We start from the raw sequence: 25467 nt of genomic DNA on the forward strand, positions 1-25467 counted from the left end.
AGGGGGATCTGGGATCTGTGCAGGGCAAGGCCAGGTCAGGGATCTGCAGAGGCCATCAGCCCTGTGCAGTGCAGGTTGGGAAACTGCTGTGGTGGGAAACAAGATGTGACCTGGGTCCTTCCACCAAGCTCTGGAAGGGGAAGTGCCCATTGCTCAGCGGAACCCTTCAGACGTGGGACCCAACCCCACGAGGGAGCTGAGCTGCCCCGGGCCATCGACTCCTCCGGCAGTGGTAGGGGAAGAGGTCGCTCCTTTCCCCTGGTGCCCACCCAATACATAGCCAGGTAAGCTTAGATTCCCTTTGAGCAAAGAGGGCTACGAGTCAGGACTCCTGGGTTCTAACCCTGGCTCTGGGAGGGGAGTGGGGTCTAGTGGTTAGAGCATGGAGAGGCAGCTGGGAATCTGAACTCCTGGGTTCTATCCCTGGCTCTGGGACGGGATTGGGGTCTAATGGTTAGAGCAGGGGCTGGCTGGGAGCCAGGACACCTGGGTTTTATCTTTGGCTCTGGGAGGGGAGTGGTGTATTCCGTGCTTTGACCTCTCCGGTTCATCGCTCCCAGCAACACGCTGAGGGCCAGTCTCTGCTACAACACCCTCACCCCCCTTCCCTGTAACACTATCTTTGTGCAACACCCTGCAGCAGTGAGATGAGCCTGGAAGTCTCTTTTGCAAGCAGGTGTCTGAACACTTTCCCCCCTCCACCCCTTCCTGCTGTGGCAGAGCCATGTGCAAGGGGAGATGCTGGCCACCTGCTCACTGGGGTCCAGAAATGGGCTGGTCTCACATTGGCCACTGGGGTCTGCCGAGGTGGGGGGAGCTGGGATCTGCATGGGGCGGGGGGAAGAGGAGCTGGGATCCAGCAAGGGGACAAGCTGGGAGCTGTGAAGGGTAAAACTAGGTCAGGAATCTGCCGAGGGGGATCTGGGATCTGTGCAGGGCAAGGCCAGGTCAGGGATCTGCAGAGGCCATCAGCCCTGTGCAGTGCAGGTTGGGAAACTGCTGTGGTGGGAAACAAGATGTGACCTGGGTCCTTCCACCAAGCTCTGGAAGGGGAAGTGCCCATTGCTCAGAGGAACCCTTCAGACGTGGGACCGAACCCCACGAGGGAGCTGAGCTGCCCCGGGCCATCGACTCCTCCTGCAATGGTAGGGGAAGAGGTCGCTCCTTTCCCCTGGTGCCCACCCAATACATAGCCAGGTAAGCTTGGATTCCCTTTGAGCAAAGAGGGCTACGAGTCAGGACTCCTGGGTTCTAACCCTGGCTCTGGGAGGGGAGTGGGGTCTAGTGGTTAGAGCATGGAGAGGCAGCTGGGAATCTGAACTCCTGGGTTCTATCCCTGGCTCTGGGACGGGAGTGGGGTCTAATGGTTAGAGCAGGGGCTGGCTGGGAGCCAGGACGCCTGGGTTCTATCTTTGGCTCTGGGAGGGGAGTGGTGTATTCCGTGCTTTGACCTCTCCGGTTCATCGCTCCCAGCAACACGCTGAGGGCCAGCCTCTGCTACAACACCCCCACCCCCCTTCCCTGTAACACTATCTTTGTGCAACACCCTGCAGCAGTGAGATGAGCCTGGAAGTCTCTTTTGCAAGCAGGTGTCTGAACACTTTCCCCCCTCCACCCCTTCCTGCTGTGGCAGAGCCATGTGCAAGGGGAGATGCTGGCCACCTGCTCACTGGGGTCCAGAAATGGGCTGGTCCCACATTGGCCACTGGGGTCTGCCGAGGTGGGGGGAGCTGGGATCTGCATGGGGTGGGGGGAAGAGGAGCTGGGAGCTGTGAAGGGTAAAACTAGGTCAGGGATCTGCCGAGGGGGATCTGGGATCTGTGCAGGGCAAGGCCAGGTCAGGGATCTGCAGAGACCGTCGGCCCTGTGCAGTGCAGGTTGGGAAACTGCTGTGGTGGGAACCAAGACGTGACCTGGGTCCTTCCGCCAAGCTCTGGAAGGGGAAGTGCCCGTTGCTCAGAGGAACCCTTCAGACGTGGGACCCAACCCCACGAGGGAGCTGAGCTGCCCCGGGCCATCGACTGCTCCGGCGGTGGTAGGGGAAGAGGTCGCTCCTTTCCCCTGGTGCCCACCCAATACATAGCCGGGTAAGCTTGGATTCCCTTTGAGCAAAGAGGGCTATGAGTCAGGACTCCTGGGTTCTAACCCTGGCTCTGGGAGTGGAGTGGGGTCTAGTGGTTAGAGCATGGGGAGGCAGCTGGGAGTCTGAACTCCTGGGTTCTATCTCTGGCTCTGGGAGGGGAGTGGGGTCTAATGGTTAGAGCAGGGGCTGGCTGGGAGCCAGGACCCCTGCGTTCTCTCCCAAGCTCTGGGAGGGGAGGGGAGTCTAGTGGTTAGAGCACCTGCATAACTGACATGTCCGCTGGCAGTTCCCAGGTTTCGTAAGAGCGCTGGTTCACTTTGCACAACTGGGTGATGCTCCCTTCCCCTGCCTGCGAGGGGCGGGGGCAGGGGCGGGCTCAGTGCCCTTGGGGTCGGAATCTGGTAATCTAGGCCCAAAGGGCGGAAGTTGTGGTGGTGACTGTGAGACCGCAGAGCTGTGTGGTTTCCCAACACTTTTTCCGGGATGGGGCGGCTGGGAGTGTGGGTGGGGGATGGGGATAGAGTTTGGGGGGGAGGAGCAGCATGATGGGGGAATGAGGGGGCCAGGAGTTTGGGGAGCTGGGGGATGAGGGGTCAGGGGCATGGAGCAATGGGGGGGTTGGGGGTTGGGAGGAGGGACTGGGAGTCCAGGGAAAGGGGGGATTTTGGGGAGGTGGGGGATGGGGGGAGGTGTGAGGAGGCTGGGGCCAGAGGAGAGGTGGCAGTTTGGGGGAACGAGGGGGTCCTGTGGCCAATGTCTCACTGGGCCTCTTTCACACACCCCCAGCAGCCTCCCTCGCCTCCTAGCCATGAACGGCTCCCGTGCCCCCCACAACGCCACCGGGGCTGTGGAGGACACCATGCGGCACATCGCCATCAGCACCAATGCCCTGGTTTTGGGGCTGGGCTTGGCCGGCAATGGGCTGGTGATCTGGATCACCACCGCCGGCCGGGCCGGGCCGCCCACCTTCCCCTCGGCCTGCTACCTCCACCTGGCCGTGGCCGACCTGCTCTTCTCCGCCGGGCGCATCCCTGCCATCGTCCAGGAGGCCTTAAGGTCCCGCTGGCCCTTCGGCCGAGCCCTCTGCAAGCTTCACTCCTTCTCTCGCTACTTGGTTGTCTTCGCCGGCGTCTTCGTGCTCACCCTCATCAGCCTCCACCGCTGCCTGCTGGTGGCTCAGCCTGTCTGGGTCCGGAACCACTACAGGCCCCGGCTTGGGTGTTGGCTGATAGCTGGGGCCTGGTTCCTGGCCATCTGCTTCAGCGTCCCCTACCTGGTGTTCAGGGATGTGGAGACCAGACAGGGGGAGTCCTTCTGCGTCTACCAGAGACACCTGCGGCATTTCGTCGAGATGCCCCTGAGGTTGAGCCGGTTCCTGGGTGGGTTTCTGGTCCCTTTTGCCGTCATCGCCACATCCTACGTGGTCTTGACCTGGAAGCTGAGGAGAAGAAGCTGGGCGGGCTCCCAGCGGACCTTCGCCTTGGTGCTGGCCGTGGTGGCTCTCTTCTTTGTTTGCTGGTTGCCCCATCACGTCCTGGTGCTGCTCAGTACGTACCAGGCGGACAAAAAGATCTGGGGCGTGGCGCTCAAGCTGGCCAACGCCTTGGCCTACCTCCATAGCTGTCTCAACCCTGTGCTGTATGGGCTGATGGGGTATGCCCGGAGCAGAGGGCGCCGGAGGGGCTCCTTCCTGGGCATCTTCCGCAGGGCCCTGGCTGAGGAAGAGGAGGGATCGGGTGAGATGGAGACATCGCAGAGCATCAGACAGACTAGTTGAGAGTGGAGGACTTGGGACTCCTGGGTTCTATCCCCAGCTCTGGGAAGGGAACAGAGTCCAGTGGGTTAGGGCTGGGTGAGCGAGGAGTCAGGACTCCTGGGTTCTATTTTCCAGGTCTCCCATTATTTCGTTATGAGTGTGAGCTAAGACCAATCTCTGAATCTGTCTCTCGCCTTCTGCTTCAATTTCTTCATCCATAAAATAGGGGTAGTAATCCTTCTGTTGTCTATTTAGACTGTAAACACAATGGGGCATGGACAGTCACTCACTGTGCGTCTGTGCAGTGTCCAGCACAACGGAGGGCTTTGATCTCATTTGGGGTCTGTCTGTGTTGGGGATTAGGAGACAGATTCATCAGAACTGTAAGTCTTTGTGTGAATGGCTCAGTTTTGTGGAGTTTCTTGACTCAAAAAAGTTTTGGAAGAAAACTTTCAAAGTTGTCGCCAGCTCACATTTTGAAATATCCAAAATGAAAATTCCACCTTTCCGGCCCCAAATGCTTTTTTTCTTTTTTAAATTTAGGCTAATTTGTGTTTTTAAAAAGTTTTCAAATGGTCAACATTTAAAATGAAACATGTTGAAATGATCAAACCAAAATATTTTGATCAACCCAAATTGAAATTCCCCCTCTCCCCCCCCCCCAGATTTTCATGTTTGTGAACATTTTTGAGATTTTTTTATGTTTCCTCCCCATTTCGCACTGGAAAATTTTTCAAAATCTCCCCCAAAAATGTTGCAGGCCAGGAAATACCTGCTCAGATCTACAGATTATTTCAGAACGTCTTACTGTGGAGTTGGGACTGTGTGTGAGACAGTCACAAGTTGCATTAAAGCCAATGGGTGTCCTAAACACACTGCTTCAGGCTCAATGGAAGGAGAAATGAAGCCAATTTATGGAGTAGAGAGAGATACAGGCAGTGGAAGCTACCACCCAAGGCATGTGTCCGGTCAGAGCTGGGCCGTGTGGGTTATTCCCTGGTTGTGAACACGGTGGTGAAGAGAGTGGCTGCAGACCATGTGCATGGGAGGCAGGAAATCTGGAACAGGAGATCTGTGTGAGACCCAGAAAGGGAGCAGAGAGACAGAGTTTCTTGGGCACAGAGCCCGCTGGAGAGGCAGGCATGGGCATTGTGGTGCAAAGAAGCTGCCTGCTGCCACCTGTTTCTACAGCAGTCGGGGAATAAGGATAGTGTGTGTGTGTTCTCAGTAAATAAACAGGATTGTACCAAAGAATGGACCTGATTCAGAGCATCCATTTCTCTTCCTAATGGAACTTGCAACCCTACCAGGCCCAGAATATTAGCAAACCACAGGGTTCAAAAGGACGAAGCGTTCCCAGAAAAAGACAGGGTGCTGGGCTGCCCTGTCCCCCTCAGTGTAATTCCCAGTGTGGGTAGACGTACCTGAGCTAGCTTCGATGGAGGTAGCATGCTTAAAATAGACGATTTAGCCACAGCTAGTGGGGCTGGCTGCCTGAGGATGTAGCTAAGATCTGGGACAGGATCACGCCGCTGGGGCTACACGGCTAGCAGGGGGGTGTCTCTCCGAGCTGAGAATCTCACCTCCAGCTACAGTGTAGACGGACCCCAACTGGTAGAAGGCAGGTGACGGCTGAAGCGTTTCCAAGGGAGATGGTTCAAAATTTTCCAATGGAGCAGTTTCCCATCAGAAAACACTGATTTGACAACATGGAGATGTTTCGGGGCGGGGGAGGAAATCAATTTTTGTTGAAGCAAAATTATGAAAAAGTTAAGGCCAAGGCGTTTCATTGTGTGGATTATTATATAATTAATATCAAAAGAGGGTTGGCAGGATTCCAGTTTTATTATTTTATGACATCGTTTGTTTTTAAGCACACATTTTAGACCTTTTCTGATCGACTTCACATCTCACAGTTGCAGGGAAGTTTGGGGAGGGAGGAGAGACAATAACTATTTAATGGCGGTAGATAATGGGATTCACAAAGTTCAAAGCTTTATAACCGTTCAAATACAAATCGTCAACATCACCTGACAGAATATACAAAGTAAACCGCCTTCAACCAAACTCAAAGACGGTCACAAGCGGCGTTTTTCTTACTTTGCCCATCTGTAAATTGCAATGATTATCGATGAAATTTTTTTTTGGTGTGTGTACAGTGAAATTGACGTTTACCGACAATGGCTGATAACAATCGAATCCTTCCCAGCCTAAATAAAATACATCTCCATAGACTCATAGATTTCAAGGCCAGAAGGGCCCATTGTGATCATTTAGTCTCACCTCCTTTGTAACGTAGGCCAGAGAACTGTCCTGAATTGATTTGTAGTTAATCTAGAGCGGATCTTTTAGGGGGGAAAAATCCCATCTTGATTTAAAAATGGCCTGTGATGGAGAATCCACCATGACCCTTTGTAAACTGTTCCAATGGTGAATTGCCCTCGCTGTGAAAAATGTACGCCATTATATATTGGACTGGGATTCAGGAGACCTGGGTTTTATTCCAAACTCTGCCGCTGGCTGGCTGAGCGACCTTGGGGAAAGTAGTCACCACTCTGTGCCTCAGTTTCCCAGACTAAGGAGGGACCTGATAACCGTTCTCAGTGGTGGGAAGGGCTGTTATAAAGAGGACGGAGATCAATTGTTCTCCATGTTCACTGAAGGTAGGACACGAAGCAATGGGCTTAATCTGCAGCAAGGGTGGTGGAGGTTGGATATTAGGAAAAACTGTCTCTCAGGGCAGTTCAGCTCTGGAATGAGCTCCCAAGGGAGGTTGTGGAATCCCTATCACCGGAGCGTTTTAAGACCAGGTTGGACAATCACCTGTCAGGGCAGGTCTAAGTTGACTTGGTCCTGCCTCAGCACCTGGGATGGACTAGATGCCCTCTGGAGGTCCCTTCCTCTGATTCTAATATAATAGATTAAAAAAAATAGCACTGCAATGAAGCGCTTCACGTTTTGTAAAGGCCGTTTTGCTATTTCTGACACAATGCTGGGTTTGTGGGGAATTTTGAAATTACAGCTTTGGATGAAAGGAAATTTGGAACTGTCAGAATTTCCCATGGGCCGCAAATTCCAACCAGCTCCTGTCGCCAGCCCGAGAGGATGAAAAATCATGAGCTCAGCCCCCTGAAAAAAATCACAAGATTGGCTTCAAAATCATGAGATTTGAATAATAATGATCGGTTTGAGGTCCTTTTATTGGGTTTCTGGTTCTTTTGGATTCATGTTTTCCAGCTCCTCACCTCAAACTATGAAGACTAGAAACTGATTGTTTGTTTGTGGTAGTGAGGGCTGAGATTTTCCCCAGTCACATGCCTCCAGCAGCTGGGGATTTCAGATTAAATAGGAGATCTGGTTTCTTCACGTAGCTGGATCTTGTAAAGAGTTAACCGTCACTGAGTTTACACAGTCTCTCAAGTAAAGAATTATAAGCAGCCGGTTGTGACAGACTTGGTTTTAACTTCAAGAGCAATCTCAGACTCAACTATTTGCCAATGTTTTGTTGGGCTAAAGGGCAGGTGGTAAACATCTGAAGAGGTTATGGCTGGTGGCACAGGGCATGCAAAGCTACATTACTCAGGTAGACCAAATCAGGACAGTTCCATTGACTTGAATCTGGCCCATTGACACCAATGGAGATACAGCTGATTGACCCCAAGGGGGATCTAGCCCCATTAAGTCCAATGGAGCAATGTTGATATCAGCCAGTCCCTTGCCCTGGGGTTAGATCAGAGCTTGTCCTCCCTAGAGGGGAAAGGCCCTGTGCCCCATTCACCACCCCCTTGAGCCATCCAGTCCCCACCCTGGGACTGGATCAGAGCCAGTACCCGCTAGAGGGGACAGGCCCTGTGTCCCATTACCCGCCCCCCCGTGAGCCAGCCAGTCCCTGCCCTGGAGTCTGGTGGGAGCCAGTGCCTCCTTGAGGGGAAAGGCCACATGCCCCATTCCCTGCACCCCTGAGTCAGCCTGGGGCCCTGAAGACAGACGGTGAGAAATTAACAGGTTGTTGCTATCTGCAGGTGCCAGAGGCCAGCTGGGTTTCAGTCGTTCGGCGCCGTCTGTGCCGACCGGGTGTTGGGTTACAGGCGCTGAACAGGTAAAGGTCGTTGTCTTAGCATCTCGTGGCTGGCTTTAAATCCATATGACCAGAAAATGCTCTAGACGCTTCCTCGCCGAATGACCTTCAGCTGCCCCCTTTGTTCAACCTAATTTTCACCTTCTAGGTGCTAAACCAGCCCTGGGCTCCCCCCACCCCCAGCTCCGTCAGTGCCTTTCACTCCTGACCCACAGCCCCCTGCTAGTCCAGCCCTGCGTCCATAGCACCTTACACTGTAATAATGTATAGTCTGGGACCAGCCTGCTCAGCTGTTACAGGAGGCGTAGGACAAGCACCTGAATTGCACATACGCTGCCATCTACTGGCCAGATGGTTTTACTGCCATCATCAGCCCTGGGCCTTTGGATAACAGTCTATAGCAGTGGGTCCCAACCAGGGGTCCGTGTACCGCTGGGGGTACCGCAATCCATCTAGATATTTGCCTAGATTTACAACACGCTACATAAAAAGCACTAGCAAAGTCAGTAGAAACTCTAATTTCATACAGGCCATGACTTGTTTAATCTGCTCTCTATACCAGTGGGTTTCAAACTGTGGGTCGCGACCCATTTCTGGGTCGCGGAATGTAAGGCACTGGGTCGTGGCGGCTCTGGTCAGCACCACCGACCAGGCCGTTAAAAGTCCCGGCTAAGGCAGACTAGTCCCTACCTGTTCTGACACCGCGCTGTGCCCCGGAAGCAGCCAGCAGCAAGTCCGGCTCCTAGGCGAGGGAACCATGGGCTCTGCATGACGCCCCCGCCCCGAGTACCGGCTCCACACTCCCATTGGCTGGAAAAGGGCCAATGGGATCCGGGGAGGCGGTGCTTGCAGGCAAGAGCCACGCGGAGCCATTTGCACACCTCCGCCTAGGAGCCGGGCCTGCTCCTGACTGCTTCTGGGGCGCAGCGTGGTCCACAGTGCCAGGAGAGGCAGGAAGCCTGCCTTAGCACCACTGCTGAACTGCTGACCGGCAGCCGCCCGAGGTAAACTCACGCCCCAACCCCGCACCCCAATTCCCTGTTCCAGCCCTGAGCCCCCCCCAAACCCGGAGCCCCATCCTGCACCCCAAACCCCTCATCCCTGGCCCCACCACAGAGCCTGCACCACAGCCCAGAACCCTGATCCCCTCTCACACCCCAACCCTCTGCCCCAGCCCAGAGCCCCCTCCCGCATTCTGAACCCCTCATTCCCAGCCCCACCCTGCAGCCCTCACCCCTGCACCCCAACCATCTGCCCCAGCCCTGAGCCCCTCCCACACCCCAAACCCCTCATTCCCAGCTCCGTTGGGTTGCAGATATCAACAATTTTCTTCAACTAGGTCCCCAGAAAAAAACTTTGAAAAGCACTGCTGTATACTATACACTGAAATGAAAGTACAACATTTATATTCCAATCGATTTATTTTATACTTACATGGCAAAATGAGGAAGTAAACCGTCTGTCAGTACTTGTGTGCTGTGACACTTGTATTTTTATGTCTGCTTTTGTAAACAAATCATTTTTAAGTGAGGAGAAACTTGGGGGTACACAAGACAAATGAGAATCCAGAAAGGGGAACAGTAGTCTGGAAAGGTTGAGAGCCACTGGTCTATAGGGTCTTTTCACACTGAGATGTGGCCACCTCTGGGGTGGGGCATGGGGGCTGTTTATACAGGTGACAGGGAGGAAAACGAGAGAGCCGCTGTGGGGAGTAGGGTGGGGTCAGGGTTGCTGGAAGAATTTGTACAGTGGGGGGCCTGAGAGCCAGTGAATCAAATGGTAAAACCCGTATATGATGGAAACCACTTCAATCCAGGGGGTGCAGCAGGGGGGGGGGGGGGGGGGGGGGGGGGGAGCGGGGGGCTGCTGTGGGTGGTGAGGTGGGGGCAGGGAGCAATCTGGGATTCGGGGCAGAGACAGATCTGGGGAGGCCATTGTGGATTTCAGCCTAGCATTGAACCTGGAAGGTTTAATCTCACTTTCTTACCTATGTCCTGAGGGAATCAGATACGGCATCTTAGAATTGATTCCCCCAACACACACACGCCACGTGCAGCTCCCCCCGCCCCGCCCATGGATTCTGTCTGGTGACAGGAAGCTGTCTTCTCGGGGGAGAGAGCACAGGGGGGGTGGCTCAGCGCGGGGGCGGGGGGATGCTCACAAAGCTGAGCCTGCAAAGCCTCCGAGGTGACCAGCTCCATGCAAGCTTCAAACAGCTCGGCTCAGCTCTTAGGCCTCTCGTGACGAAGGGTCTGAGATCCCATCTGCAGAGATGGTCGCCCACATCCGGCGCAGCCACAGCCCGAGAGCAGAAGCGACCGCATCATTGCGAAAATTCAGCCTGATAAAACCTGGAGATGCACCAGACCCAACTTGGGCCCCCGAAGTGCCGCTAGGTCAGGACTGATTTGTGGGTGTGCCCCGGTCACCACTCGAACATCCAGGAGAGACACTGCCGGGTGGTGAGTGGATCGTGAATCTCTCGCTTCGTTGGATGTAAGCCACACAACATAGTGTCTGCTTCACGACTGGCTGGTGGATTGGTTTACTCTGGAGAATGGCCAGCGATGTTGCAAAGGGCAAAAGCTGCGTGAATTTTGGCCGGGAATATCAGGATTCATTGAGTCATTAGTTTAAAAAGCCACTGTGATGGGGTACCCAGCTTGCAAGCTGGACTGTGGGACCTCTGAGCCCTCTCTCCCACCAACCTCGGGTATCCCTCTCACACTGTGATGGTGTGACAAGCGACAAACCTTTGGCAGGCCCTGCACTTACACGGCCATCCCCAGGCAGGGACACACCCAGCTGAGTTCCATAAATGCTTCTCCCAGCCACTCATTAACCATCCATAGGGAGGCTCCAGCCAATTTCTCCCGGCTCCCCAGCTTTGCACACCAGAACTGTACCATCCTACCTTGGTTAGAAGCCTGGCCAGTGTAAGTTCCTTGCCCAGTCCACCCCTTCCCCGATGTGGAGAGGACACGCATCAGCTTTTGTAAACTGAGCTGAGATTTCCCAGCACTTCAACCAAACACACAGTTTTTAGCTAGAATATAAAACAGGTTTATTAACTACAGATAGATTTAAAGTGATTATAAGCAGCAAGCATAGAGATCACAGTTGGTTAGCCAAGAAATAAAAATAAATTTGCAGTCAAACTAAACAGAATTTGAATCAAGCCGCGTTGCACACTGATAGATGGTACAAGCAGGCGACACATCCTCAATGAACAGGCTGAGACTCTCCTCCAGCCTGGGACCACCCTCCCCAGGTCAAAATCTTTGTCCTCCAGATGTATTCCAGGTGTTGAGTTGTGGGGGGAGTGAGGCCAAGCGGTGATGTCACTTCCCCTCTTTTGTAGTTTCTTCCAGTTTGATTCCCCCATGAAATATATTTTGCTATGACGGGGGTCAAACAGTCTCCATTGTCTACGTGCTCTCCTTGAGAAATCGCCATTGTGTACAGTGCCTGAGATAGTGGATTCTTGGATGGGTGCTGATGAGCCATTAACACTGCCTGGCTCCTCCACCTGAAAGGCTGGTTGTGGTTATTGTGAACATCACAACTTATTTCAATAACACACACATAGCAAACCTTCACAACCTCACATACAACAACAGCATGTGTAATCCACCAGGATATTAATGTTCAACAGATCAATATTTTTAAAATGAGACCTCACAAGGCAGACTTTGTTCATATTTACATGACAGTGGTGAATATGGGGGTTCCAGGGTGCTGTTTTGAGGTACAGAGTGCCACAGCCACCCACATTTTATTTAAAGTCCCCAATATTTTAAACACCTCCTCCCTCCATTGGCTTCCAAATGGCAGACAGCTAAAAAAGTGCCATTTAAGTTCTTGTATACAAATACTAGAAATCTAAATAATAAGATGGGTGAACTAGAGTGCCTCATATTAAATGAGGATATTGATATAATAGGCATCACAGTAACTTGGTGGAATGACGATAATCAATGGGACACAGTAATACTCGGTTACAAAATATATCAGAAGAACAGAACAGGTTGTGCTGGTGCGGGAGTGGCACCATATGTGAAAGAAAGCCTAGAATCAAATGAAGTAAAAATCTTAAATGAACCAATCTGTACCATAGAATCTCTCTGCATAGTAATTCCATGCTTGAATAATAAGAATATAGCAGGAGGGATATATTACCGACCACCTGACCAGGATGGTGATAGTAACTGTGAAATATTCTGGGAGATTAGAGAGGCTATAAAAATAAAAAACTCAATAATTATGGGGGATTTCCATTGTCCCTATATTGACTGAGTACATGTCACCTCAGGACGGGATGCAGAGATAAAGTTTCTTGACACCTCAAAAGACTGCTTCTTGGAGCAGCTACTCCTGGAACCCACAAGAGGAGAGGCAATTCTTGATTTAGTCTTAAGTGGAGCACAGGATCTGGTCCAAGAGGTGAATATAACTGAACCGCTTGGTAATAGTGACCACAATATAACGAAATTTAACATCCCTATGGCAGGGAAAACACCACAGCAGCCCACCATGGTAGCTATTAATTTCAGAAAGGGGAACTACACAAAAAAGAGGAAGTTAGTTAAACAGAAATGAAAAGGTAAAGTGCCAAAAGTGTAATCCCTGCAAGCTGCAGGGAAACTTTTTAAAGACACCATAATAGAGGCTCAAAGGTATACCCCAAATTATAAAACATAGTAAGAAAACCAAAAAAAAGTGCCACTGTGGCTAAACTATACAGTAAAAGACACGTAGACAGGCAAAAAGGCATCCTTTAAAAAGTGGAAGTTAAATCCTACTGAGAAGAATAGAAAAGAGCATAAACTCTGGCAAGTGAACCTATAATTAGGAAGGCCAAAAAATAATTTGAAGAACAGCTAGCCAAAGACTCAAAATGTAATAGCAAAAAATGGTTTAAGTTCATCAGAAGCAGGAAGCTGCTAAACAACCAGTGGGGCCACTGCACGATCAAGATGCTAAAGGAGCATGCCAGTATGATAAGGTCCTTGCAGAGAAAATACATGAATTCTTTGCATCCGTCTTCATGGCTGAGCATGTGAGGGAGATTCCCAAACATGAGCCATTCTTTTTAGGTGACAAATCTGAGGAACCGTCTCAGATTGAGGTGTCATTAGAGGAGGTTTTGGAACAAATTGATAAACTAAACAGTAATAAGTCAGCAGGACCAGATGGGATTCACCCAAGAGTCCTGAAAGAACGCAAATGTGAAATTGCAGAACTATTAGCTGTGGTATGTAACCTATCATTTCAATCAGTTTCAGTACCAGATGACAGGAGGAAAACTAATGTGACACTAATTTTTAAGAAAGCCTCCAGAGGTGATCCTGGCAATTACAGGCCAGTAAGCCTGACTTCAGTAGAGGGTAAACTGGTTGAATCTATAGTAAAGAACTGAATTATCACAAATGTATATGAACATAATTTGTTAGGGAAGAGTCAACATGGTTTTTGTAAAGGGAAATCATGCCTCAGCAATCTATTAGACTTCTTTGTGGGGGTCAAAAAGTATATGGACAAGGGTGATCCAGTGGATATAGTGTACTTGGAGTTTCAGAAAGCCTGTGACAAGGTCTCTCACCAAAGACTCTTAAGCAAAGTAAGCTGCCATGAGATGAGAGGGAAGGTCCTCACATGGATCAGTAACTGGTTAAAAGACAGGAAACAAAGGATAGGAATAAATGGTCAGTTTTCAGAATCGAGACACGTAAATAGCGGTGTCCCCCAGGGGTCTCTAATGGGACCAGTGCTGTTTAACATATTCATAAATCATCTGGAAAAAGAGATAAACAGTGAGGTGGCAAAATTTTCAGATGATACCAAACACGTCAATATAGTTAAGTTCAAAGCATTCTCTCATTCTAAGGCAGGTTTTCGAATCCTGTAATCATTCTTGTGGCTCTTCTCTGAAAAAGGTCTAATAATTCACTTGCTAAAAAATACAATTTTGGGGTCAAGGGGAACCTATGGTCCCAGCTAAATGAATCCTTTCTTCATGCAAATATTGACAATTCCATGCATTCCCCTATTAGGCCAGCTCCGGCCCTGAGTTGTCGGTGGTTTGGAAGTTGCGTGCACATTGCCGGTACCTCAGAAACTCTTCCTCCATGGTGAGGTAGAAGATTGGGTTGAGGCAGCTGTTGAAATACTCCATCACCCAAGCAAAATTGCTTTCTGTGACAAGAAAAGGCAGAGGGTATATAGTTGAGATCTGCAGGAAGGAGAAGATGTGATACGGCAGCCAGCAGAAGAAAAAGGCTGGGATCAAGCCAAGAAGGATCTTGAGTGGCTTGGTGGACTGGATCAGCCTATTCCTTCTCAACTTGGCAGCTAGAACAATATAGAAGGTTGGGATCAAGATCAAGGCTAATGGGATCAGAAACCCGACCAGGAACTGGATCACTACGGCGGCCTTCACCCTCCCTTCATCCAGTTGGAAATTCATGCTGGTGCTGGCAGGTGAGAGGAGGTATTCCCAGAGATCACCGTACCGCAAGCTGAACCCAAGAGACAGGGCCCATATGCCCCAAACCATCATGACAGTTAGCGGGGGCGTGTGGTGGTTCTGGGCCCACACAGGGTGTGCCACAAGGATGCAGCGATCAACACTGAGGGCCGTAAGGAGGAAGGCGCTGGAGAACATGTATAGGGAGGTGATGGTGCTGCTCAGCCTCTTGGCCCAGTCTAAGTCCAGGAAGAAGGTGGAGGTGAATTTGAGAGGTAGGAAGATGATAAAGATTAAATCAGCCATGGCTCGGTTTCAGAACCACACGGTGCTGGCTGTCCTCTCCACATGGCAGCCGGCGACGAAGAGGACATAGCTGTTCAACAGCACCCCAGCAAGGAAGGCTACGCCACACAGCACCAGGAAGAGAATTGGGAGGATCACCATTCTCAGAGGAGTTGCAGTCACAATATCCCCTCCTCCTCCTCAGGGCTCAGCAGGGGCAGCGCAGATGTTGTACTGAGCAAAGGAAAGAAGAGCAATGAAAAGGGATCCAGGAGATGACATGGACAGAGAGAGACAACCGCAGAGTTTATAATCTCCTCAGAGTTTACAAACTCCCCAGATTCTGAGCTGAACTCAGATAGGATCAAATCCTTGTAGGCCAATGACACCAATGATTCGAAGAACTTAGAAGCATAGACCAGAGTGCTATACGGGGACCGCAAAAGTCATATCATCTAACCCCCTGCCAAGATGCAGAACTTGTGTCTATTCTCTGCGCGACCTTTTTTTGTTTTCACATCATATCATTTTTTCAACTAAACCAAATATTAAAAATAACCCCCACATATGTTTATTACTGAAAAGTTGGATTTATAGGCAAGGGAAGGTTTGCAATGAGGTGGGTGGTCCAAGATGCAGAGACACATATAGGAAAGACACCCCCGCCCTCCCTCGGCAGCCTCACCAAAATTTCCAAATAATTTTCTTGCTGTTAGTTTCCCAAAGGAGCTGGTTATTTCTGTATTGGTTAAACAAAACAGTTAATGAATGATTGTTCCCCCCCCCACCCGTTTTTTTTGAAATTATGGAATTTTTGAAAGCAAGTCTTCTCCAGCCCCCCTTCATATGGAAGTGGAGTTTTTGTGTGGTTTGGGCCATTTGGGTAGGGCAGTGAGTTAGTGGAGCAGGCAAAATCGCCACCGAAAGAAGCCTCCTGTGAAAACCTCTGGTGATGCAGAGCAACACCCCAGGAGGAGAAATTAGGAATGAAACAACGACGACAATGAAAAAGCCGACAAAACACCAGAGGAAGAAGAGACCAGTTACAAGGTAAAAAAACTTTTTTTTTAAAGGAAGGATATTGCAAGAGTCTATTTTAGTGGATAGAAAGGGATTCCAGAATCCTGGGTTCCATCCCAGACTCTGCCAATGAACTGCTTGGGGAGCCTGGACAAGTCACGTCATGGCCCCATGCCTCAGTTTCTCATAGACTCATAGACTCATAGACTTAAAGGTCAGAAGGGACCATTATGGTCATCTAGTCTGACCCCCCGCATGATGCAGGCCACAAAAGCTGACCCACCCGCTTTCCCTTAACTCAGCTGTTGAAGTCTCCAGATCGTGATTTAAAGACTTCAAGTCGCAGAGAATCCTCCAGCTTGCGACCCCTGCCCAATGCTGCGGAGGAAGGCGAAAAACCTCCAGGGCCTCTGCCAATCTACCCTGGAGGAAAATTCCTTCCCGACCCCAAATATGGCGATCAGTAGAACCCCGAGCATACAGGCAAGATTCTCCAGCCGGACCCACATTTTACCAGCGATGGCACTTTATTACCTAATTGACTAAAATCACGTTATCCCATTAAACCATTCCCTCCATAAACTTATCTAGCCTAATCTTGAAGCCAGAGAGGTCTTTCGCCCCCACTGTTTCCCTCGGAAGGCTGTTCCAAAATTTCACCCCTCTGACGGTTAGAAACCTTTGTCTAATTTCAAGCCTAAACTTCCCCACGGCCAGTTTATATCCATTCGTTCTCGTGTCCACATTAGTACTGAGCTGAAATAATTCCTCTCCCTCCCTGGTATTTATCCCTTTGATGTATTTAAAGAGAGCAATCATATCCCCCCTCAGCCTTCTTTTGGTTAGGCTAAAGTTTCCCCTTCAAACATTTGTCTGTTTAGAGAGTGAGCTCTCGGTGGGCAGACCTGTTTCTCCCTGTGGGTCTGTGCACTGCCTGGCACTATGGGGGCCCTGAACTTGGTCAGAGTCTGTGCAGCATCCAGTGTGATGGGGGCCCCTGACTGCTGACACACAAATAATTTCAACTGGTTCTAACTTGAGTGGATGATGGGAGAGGACATGGGAGCTGGAAGATACAGGGTGAAGCAGTGCGGGGAGCGGGACAGAATGAGATCCAGTGGGGCAGCTGGAGGATTTACCTAATTTCCTTACCTGGGGGGGACGCAGCATCTCAAAGTCGACCCCCGTCCCAGGTCTCCGATGTGACGCCTACAGCTCGCCCAGTCTGGCTCAGCCCGGAGCAGGAAGCCATTCATGTGGTGGTATATCTGGGGGGGGGACAATGGGTGGCGATCATAGGACGTAGCTGCGTGCGAATACGTCTGCAAGGTCAGGAAGGCCTCCAGCACCCATAGCTACATGTAGACGTTATGTGAACCACAAGCTCCCCCCCATTGGGCCCTACTCAGGTGTCTGCATTCGTCTGTCCACATCCGTGGGCAGGTGGGTGGGGGCATCAGTGGGGAGCCGAGGCTGAGACAGCCACTTCCAGCTGACTCCCCCAGGTGAGATCCCTGGACCAGAGACTCCAGCTGGGACTCTACCTTCCAGCCCCTCCTTACTGGGGAAAGTGAACAGAGCCCCGCGGGGAGTCGGACGCTGCAGGGAACCCACCCTTGTCCTGGGCCACGTTACAAGCCTGTCAATGCTAAGGAAACCCTCGCTCTGTGCTAGAGACCACAAAAACCACAGCCCAGCCTGCAACCTGCCTTCGTCTCTCATCATTTGCCTGGAGGCTTCAGGCGTGGGGGCATTTTTCAGCTCAACGTGAGCTCCCAGGGCCAACAGGGCTCCAGCCGTTCTGGGTTGCATCAACAGGGGAATCTTGATTAGGAGCAGGGAGATGATTTTCCCTCTGGATCCGGCCCTGGTGCAACCATAGCTGGGATCCTGTGTCCGGTTCTGGCGCCCACCCTTCAAGAAGGTTGTTGCGCAACTGGAGAAGGGTCAGAGATGAGCCATGAGAAGGATTAATGGACTGGACCCTGGGCTTGGCAGAGAGAGACTCCAGGAGCTCAGTCTGTTCAGTTTATCAAAGGACACGTCTACACCGGGAAGGCTGCACTGATGCAGCTGTGTCGCTGTAGCGGCTCAGTGAAGACTCTGTCTATGCTGACGCGAGAGCTTCTCCCATCGGCGTAGTTAATCCACCCCCCCGAGAGGCGGTAGCTGTGTTGACGGGAGAAGTGTTGTCTACACCGGGCATTAGGTCGGTATAACAGCGTCACCCAGGGCGGTGGGTTTTCCACACCCCCGAGCGATGTAGTTATACCAACATCAGTTGCTAGTGTAGACCAAGTGAAAGGGAAGGTGACAGGGTGACTTGATTGCCAGTTTCTGACAAACAACTGAATTTCACATATGCTGCCATCTACTGGCCAGGTGATTTTACTGCCATCATCAGCCCTGAGCCTTTGCATAACAGTCTATAGGAGTGGTTTCCAACTGGGGTATGTGTACCACTGGGGGTATGCAGAGGTCTTCCAAGGGGTACATCAGCTCATCTAAATATTTGGCTAATTTTACAATGGGCTACATAAAAAGCACTAACCTAGTCAGTACAAACTACAATTTCATACAATGACTTCTTTCTACTGCTCTATATACTGTCCACTGAAATGTAAGTAGGATATTTATATTCCAATTGATTTATTGTATAATTATATGGTAAAAAGAGAAAGTAAACTATTTATCAGTACTAGTGTGCTGTGACACTTGTATTTTTATGTCTGATTTTGTAATCAAGTAGTTTTTAAGTGAGATGAAACCTGGGGGTACACAAGACAAATGAGAATCCTGAAAGGGGTACAGCAGTGTGGGAAGGTTGAGAGCCACTGGTCTAAAGGGTCTTTTCCCACTGAGATGTGGCCACCTCTGGGTTGGGGTATGGGGGCTGTTTATACAAGTGACAGGGAAGAATTTGGGCGGGGGGCTGCTGTGGGGAGTGGGGTGGAGTCAGGGTTCCTGCAACAATTTGTATAGTGGGGGTGTTGAGAGTCACCGAATCAAAATGTAAACCCTGTATGATGGGAACCACTTCAATTCTGGGGATGCAGAACCAATGACTCGGGCAGAGAGAGATCTGGGGAGGCTGCTTTGGGGATTGGGGTCGGGGGACCAGAGGGATCAATGGAGGCTGCTATCAAGAGTGGGTAGGGAAATGGGGGGCTGCTGTGGAGGGGGTGGGGGCAGGGAGGAACCTGGGGTAGTGGTGGGGGGTCTATAGACAGATATGCAGGGGGGAGGCATTGTGGATTTCAGGCTAGCATTGAAGCTGGAAGCTTTAATTTCACTTTCTTTCCTATGTCTTGTGGGAATCAGACACTGTATCTCAGAATTGATTCCCCCAACACACACACGCCACGTGCAGCTCCCACCCCCATGGACTCTGTCTGGGGGCAGGAAGCTGTCCTCTCAGGAGGGGGAGAAGGGAGGGTGGCTCAGTGGGGATGGGAGATGCTCTCAAAGCTGAGTCTGCAAAACCTCCGAAGCAGCCAGCTCCGTGCAAGCCTCAAACAGCTCAGCTCAGCTCTGGGGCCTCTCGTCATGAAGGGTCTGAGGTCCCATCTGCAGAGACGGTCGCCCACATCTGCAGCAGCCACAGCCCAAGAGCAGGAGCTGAGCCGCGGCCGCATCATTGCAAAAATTCAGCCCATTCACACCTGGAGATGCACTAGACCCAGCTTCAGCTGCTGAAGTGCCGCTGAGTTGGGAGTGATTCGTCGGTGGGCCCTGCTGCCCTTCACCCCCAGTCACTCCTCGAATATCCTGGAGAGACATTGCCAGGTGGCGGGTGGATTGCTAATGACTTGGTTTGTTCGCTGTGAGCCACACAACATTATGTCTGCTCCACGACCGGCTGGTGGATTGCTGGGATGCTGGAGAATGACCAGCAACATAGCGAAAGCTGCATGAATTTTGGCAGAGAATATCAGGATTCATTGAAACATTAGTTTCAAAAACCACTGTGATGGGGTTCCTGGCGTGCAATCTGGACTGTGGGGCAGCTGAGTCCTCTGTCCTACCAACCTAGGGTGTCCCTCTCACACTCTGATGCTGTGTCAAGCTGCAAACCTCTGGCAGGCCCTGCACTTACACGGCCATCCCCAGGCAGGGACACACCCAGCCGAGTTACATGAATGACCTCCCAGCCACTCATGAACCATCAATAGGGAGGCTCCAGTCAATTCCCCCCAGCTCCCTGGCCTTGCAGCCCAGAAATTGGTCAGAAGTCCGGCCAGTGTAAGTTCATTACCCAGTCCACCCCTCCCTCAATGTGGAGAGAACACGCATCAGCTTTTGTAAACTGAGCTGAGAGTTTCCAAGTACTTCAACCAAACACACTGTTTCAGGTAGAATATAAAACAGGTTTATTAACTACAGATAGATGGATATTAAGTGATTATAAGCAGCGAGCGTAGAGATCAAAGTTGGTTACCTAAGAAATAAAAGTAAATTCACAGTCTGAGTTCTACAAACTAAGCAGGATTTGAATCAAGCCGTGTCTCACCCTGGCAGATGGTACAAGCAGGTGACAGGTCCTCAATACACAGGCTGGGCTTGTCTTCCAGCCTGATACCAAATTTCCCCAGTTCAAAGTGTTTGTCCTCCAGACGTTTTTCCAGGTGTTGAGTTGTGGGGGGAATGAGGCCAAGTGGAGATGTCACTTTTGTAGTTTCTTCCAGCTTGCTGGGAATATAGTTTGCTATGACGTGGGTCAAACAGCCTCCATTGTCTACGTGCTCTTTCTGATAAAACTCCATTTTATACAGTTCTTGAGAGAGTGGATTCTTGGATGGGTGCTGATGAGTCATTAACGTGGTGTGCCTCTTCCATTGTCGTACCTGAAAGGCTGGTTGTGGGTGTTCTCAACATCACTACTAATTTCAGTAACACACACATAGCAAAACTTCCTAACTCCCCATACAATCACAGCACATACAATTCAACAGGATATGAATAATCAACACAACAAGACTTTTTAATGATACCTCACAAGGCAGACTTTGTTCATATTGATATGACAGTGGAGAATATGGGGGTTCCAGGGTGCTGTTTTGAGGTAAAGAGTGCCACAGCCACCCATTTTATTTAAATTCCCCAATATTTTAAACACCCCCTCAACTCCATTGGCTTCCAAAACAGACCTGGATATTTCTGGTTTTCCAAAACATTTGGTAGAATTTTGTAGGGTCACCAACTCTTACAATTTGTTTGCAGCATTCACCAGGCTTCTCCTTTTCCTCCAAGCCTCAGACCCTGGAATCAGATGGTTAAGTGTGAATTTCAGCTTTCCTTTCTTTTTTTTTAGGTACATTTCTAGGCTTCACAGAGAAAAGCTTGAAATGGCTGGAAAAAAAAATCATAAGGCAAAAAAGAAGGACCCAAATGTCTTTCTTTTCAAACCAATCTCATGATGTTTTGGGGGTGGCTCATGAGGTTTGAAGGCTTTGGCTTGGCACTGAAAATACAGGACTAGATTTATAAAAGTGGCTGAGGGAGTTAGGTGAAAAATTCACATTGAGGTTAGCCGTTAAGCACCTAATTCACATAGGTGCTTTTGAAAATGTTACCCGTAGAAACCTAAGTCAATTCAATTACATCATGTAATGGCTGACAGATAAAAAGTGGCATTTAAGTTCTTATATACAAATACTAGAAATCTAAATAATAAGATAGGTGAACTAGAGTGCCTCATATTAAATAAGGATATCAATATAACTGACATCACAGTAACTTGGTGGAATGAGGATAATCAATGTGACACAGTAATACCAGGGTACAAAATATATCGGAAAGACAAAACAGGTCGTGCTGGTGGGGGATTGGCACTATATTTGAAAGAAAGCGTAGAGTCAAATGAAGTAAAAATCTTAAATGAACCAAACTGTACCATAGAATCTCGATGGATAGTAATTCCATGCTCCAATAATAAAAATATAGCAGTAGGGAAATATTATCGACCAGCTGACCAGGATGGTGATAGTGACTGTGAAATCTTCTGGGAGATTAGAGAGGCTATTAAAATAAAAACAACTCTATAGTAATGGGGGATTATCAACTATCCCCATATTGACTGGATAGATGTCACTTCAGGACATGATGCAGAGATAAAGTTTCTTGACACCTTAAATATCTGCTTCTTGGAACAGCTACTCCTGGAACCCACAAGTGGAGAGGCAATTCTTGGTTTAGTCCTAAGTAGAGCATAGGATCTGGTCCAAGGGGTGAATATAATTGAACTGCTTGGTAAAAGCGACCATAATATAATTAAATTTAACATCCCTGTGACAGGAAAAACACTACAACAGCCCACCACAGTAGCATTTAATTTCAGAAAGGGGAACAACATAAAAAATGAGGAAGTTAGTTAAACAAAAATGAAAAGGTACCGTGCCAAAAGTGAAATCCCTGCAACCTGCATGGAAACTTTCTAAAGAGACCATAATAGAGGCTCAGTTTAAATGTATCCCCCAAATTAAAAAACATAGTTAGAAAACCATCAAAGTGCCACCATGGGTAAACAACTAAGTAAAGAAGCTTTGAGAGGCAAAAAGGCATCCTTGAAAAAGTGGAAGATAAATCCTCTTGAGGAAAATAGAAAAGAGCATAAACTCTGGCAAATGAAGTGTAAAAATTTAATTAGGAAGGCCAAAAAAGAACTTGAAGAACGGCTAGCCAAAGACTGAAAAAGTAGTAGCAAAAATTTTTTTAAGTACGTCAGAAGCAGGAAACCTGCTAAACAGCCAGTGGGGCCACTGGACAATCGAGTTGCTAAAGGAGCACTCAAAGACGATAAGGCCATTGAGGAGAAACAAAATGAATTCTTTGAATCAATATTCACAACTAAGCATGTGAGGGAGATTCCCAAACCTGAGCCATTCTTTTTAGGTGACAAATCCGAGGAACTGTCCCAGATTGAGGTGTCATTAGAGGAGGTTTTGGAACAAATTGATAAACTAAACAGTAATAAGTCAGCAGGACCAGATGGGATTCACCCAAGAGTTCTGAAGGAATTCAAATGTGAAATTGCAGAACTACTAACTGCAAGGAGCTGCAAAGGGGTTTCACACCTACGGGCATAAACATTTTTAAAAATAGGACTTATGTTACCCTTCATTTCATAGGCCAGTTGATCTTCAACAAACAGGAAATAAAGCTCCACTGGGAGTGAAGATGACATGATGAGAAGAATAGTGAAACAAAGACGCAGAAAAGGCCAGACCATAAAGAACCAACCACTCCAAAATGATCTAAAAATGAACAAAACCAAAAATCTATATATTTCACAGATTCCAAGGCTGGAAGGTACCATAGTGATCATCTCATCTTACCTGCCAGAGCACACAGGCAAGAGAACTGACCCCAAATAATTCCTGGAGAAGAACTTTTAGAAAAACATCCCAGCTGGATTTAAAATCGCTAGTGATGAAGGATCCACCACAACCCTTGGGAAATTACTTCAATGGTCAGTTACTCTGATGGTTACAAATTTACACCTCCTTTCCAGTCTGAATTTGTCTAGGTTCAACTTCTGTTCACTGGATCGTGTTAGACCTTCTTCTGCTAGAGTGAAGAGCCCGTTATTAAATACTTGTTCCCCACGTAGGTACTTACAGACTGTGATCAAGTCACCTCTTCAGTTTCTCTTTGTTAAGCTAAATAGATTGCGCTCCTTGTAACCCTCACTCTAAGGCTGTCAGGTTTTCTAATCCTGTAATCATTCTCGTGTTTCTTCTTTGATTAAGGCCAAAAATTCACTTGCTAAAAAAGACAATTTTTGGATCAAGAGGAAGTTACTGGTCCAGCAAACAAAATTCTTTTTCCATGCAAATATCGATAATTCCATCTGTTCCCCTATTCAGCCGGCTCTGGCCCCAAGATGTCGGTGGTTTGGAGGTTGCGTGCACGTTGCCGGTACCTCAGAAACTCTTTATCCACGGTGAGGTAGAAGATGGGGTTGAGGCAGCTACTGAAATAGGTCAGGACACAAGCAAAAGCGATTCCTGTGTTCCAAACAGACCCAGTGTGCATAGCTGAGATCTGCAGGAGGGAGAAAACATGATACGGCAGCCAGCAGAGGAAAAAGGTCGGGATCAAGCCAAGAAGGATCTTGAGTGGCTTGGTGGACTGAATCAGCCTGTTCCTTCTCAGCTTGACAGCTAGAACGATGGAGAAGGTTGGGATCAAGATCAAGGCTAATGGGATCAGAAACCCAACCAGGAACTCAATCACAACAGCGGCCTTCACCCTCCCTTCATCCAGTCCGACATTCATGCTGCTGCTGGCAGGTGAGTGCAGATATTCCCAGAGATCACCGTACCGCAAGCTGAAACCAACAGACAGGGACCACATTCCCATAACCATCTTGAAAGCCAGAAGGGGCATGCTGTGGTACCGGGCCCACTCAGGGCGTGCCACGAGGATGCAGCGATCGACACTGAGGGCCGTGAGGAGGAAGGAGCTGGAGAACATGTGGAAGGAGGTGACTGTGCTGCTCACCACCTTGGTTGTGTCTAATTCCTTGATGAAGATGGAAATGAATCTGAGGGGCAGAAAGATGATGAAGATGAAATCGGCCACGGCCCAGCTCCAGAACCACACGGCACTGGCCGTCCTTTCTACACGGAAGCCGGCAACAAAGAGGACGTAGCAGTTTAACGGCACCCCGGCGAGGAAGGCCACGCCACACAGCACCATGAAGAGGATTGGGAACTCCATTCTTGGAAGAGTTGCAGTCACAATATCCCCTCATTCACCTCAGGGCTCAGCGAAGCCAGTGCAGACGCTGTGCTGAGCAAAGGAAGGAAGAGCAATGAAACGGGCTCCAGGACAGGACAAGGACTGAGTTTGGTTTCTACTAAACTAAATGTTTAAAAAATACACCCCTTTGCTTCTTGCTGAAAACTTGGATTTCTAGGGAAGCGGAGGCGGACAATGGGGGTCTCCCGGATGCAGAGACAGAGATCTGAGAGATGCCCCCCCTCACTAAAATTCCCAAATAATCTTCTTGCTGTTAGTTTCCCAAAGGCGTTGGCTATTCCCATGTTGGTTAAAAAAAAAAGAATGATCATTTCCCCCCACACACTTTTTTTTTAATTAATGGAATTTTTGAAAGTGATTCTTCTCCTGCCTCCTTCATTTTGAAGATGAGTTTTTGTGCGGTTTGGGCCATTTGGGGTGGAGTTAGTGGAGCCGGGTGAGCAAAATCCCCACTGAAACCCACCCCCCATGTAAACCTCCAGAAACGGAGAGCAACTTCCCAAGAGGAGAAAAGTAAGATTGAAAAGATGATGACAAAAAAGCCACCCGACAAAACACCAGGGGAAGAAGAGACCACTAACAAGTGGGTAGACAGGGAGTCCGGACTCCTAGGTTCCATCTCAGACTCTGTCACTGAAATGTTTGGGTATCCTGGACAAGTCACGTCATGGCCCCATGCCTCAGTTTCCCCTCCAAACATTTGTCTGTTTAGAGTATGAGCTTGCTATGGCCAGGCCAGTTTCTCCCTGTGGGTCTGTGCAGCGCCTGACACGATGGGGCCCCCAAGCTCGGTCAGGGTCTCTGCAACACACAGCATGAGGGGGGCCCCTGACCTCTGACAACAGGACCCACAAATAATTTCAACCAGTTCAATCCGGAGTGGATGAGGGGAGGGGATTGGGACAGCTGGAAGGGGAGATCCAGGGGGCAGTGATGGGAGTGGCAGAATGAATCCCAGTGGGGCAGCTGGGGGATTTACCTCATTTCCTTACCCGTGTCTTGGGGGGACGCAGCGT

The 25467-nt window shown here is 49.5% G+C and overlaps 2 protein-coding genes and 1 pseudogene across 2 annotated transcripts; 1 reads left to right on the forward strand and 2 right to left on the reverse strand.

The window, feature by feature from the left end:
- The first annotated feature begins 2891 nt into the window (after window positions 1-2891).
- On the forward strand, window positions 2892-3860 carry LOC112113341 (C3a anaphylatoxin chemotactic receptor-like). The gene has a single exon (XM_024209597.2). It carries the CDS (start codon window positions 2892-2894, stop codon window positions 3858-3860), a length of 969 nt encoding a protein of 322 aa, XP_024065365.2.
- Window positions 3861-13966: 10106 nt separating this feature from the next.
- Window positions 13967-14830, reverse strand: LOC112113335 (annotated as a pseudogene).
- Window positions 14831-23545: 8715 nt separating this feature from the next.
- On the reverse strand, window positions 23546-24409 carry LOC113408103 (chemokine-like receptor 1). The gene has a single exon (XM_026660423.1). The coding sequence runs from the start codon at window positions 24407-24409 to the stop codon at window positions 23546-23548; it is 864 nt and encodes a 287-aa protein (XP_026516208.1).
- Between the last annotated feature and the right edge of the window lie 1058 nt (window positions 24410-25467).

The sequence above is a fragment of the Terrapene carolina genome, unplaced genomic scaffold (assembly GCF_002925995.2).
Source record: "Terrapene carolina triunguis isolate 2854851 unplaced genomic scaffold, T_m_triunguis-2.0 Scaffold771, whole genome shotgun sequence".
NCBI lineage: Eukaryota > Metazoa > Chordata > Testudines > Emydidae > Terrapene > Terrapene triunguis.

Coding starts and splice junctions, on each gene's coding strand:
- LOC112113341 (XM_024209597.2), top strand. CDS start 2,892: ATGAACGGCTCCCGTGCCCCCCACAACGCCACCGGGGCTGTGGAGGAC.
- LOC113408103 (XM_026660423.1), bottom strand. CDS start 24,409: ATGGAGTTCCCAATCCTCTTCATGGTGCTGTGTGGCGTGGCCTTCCTC.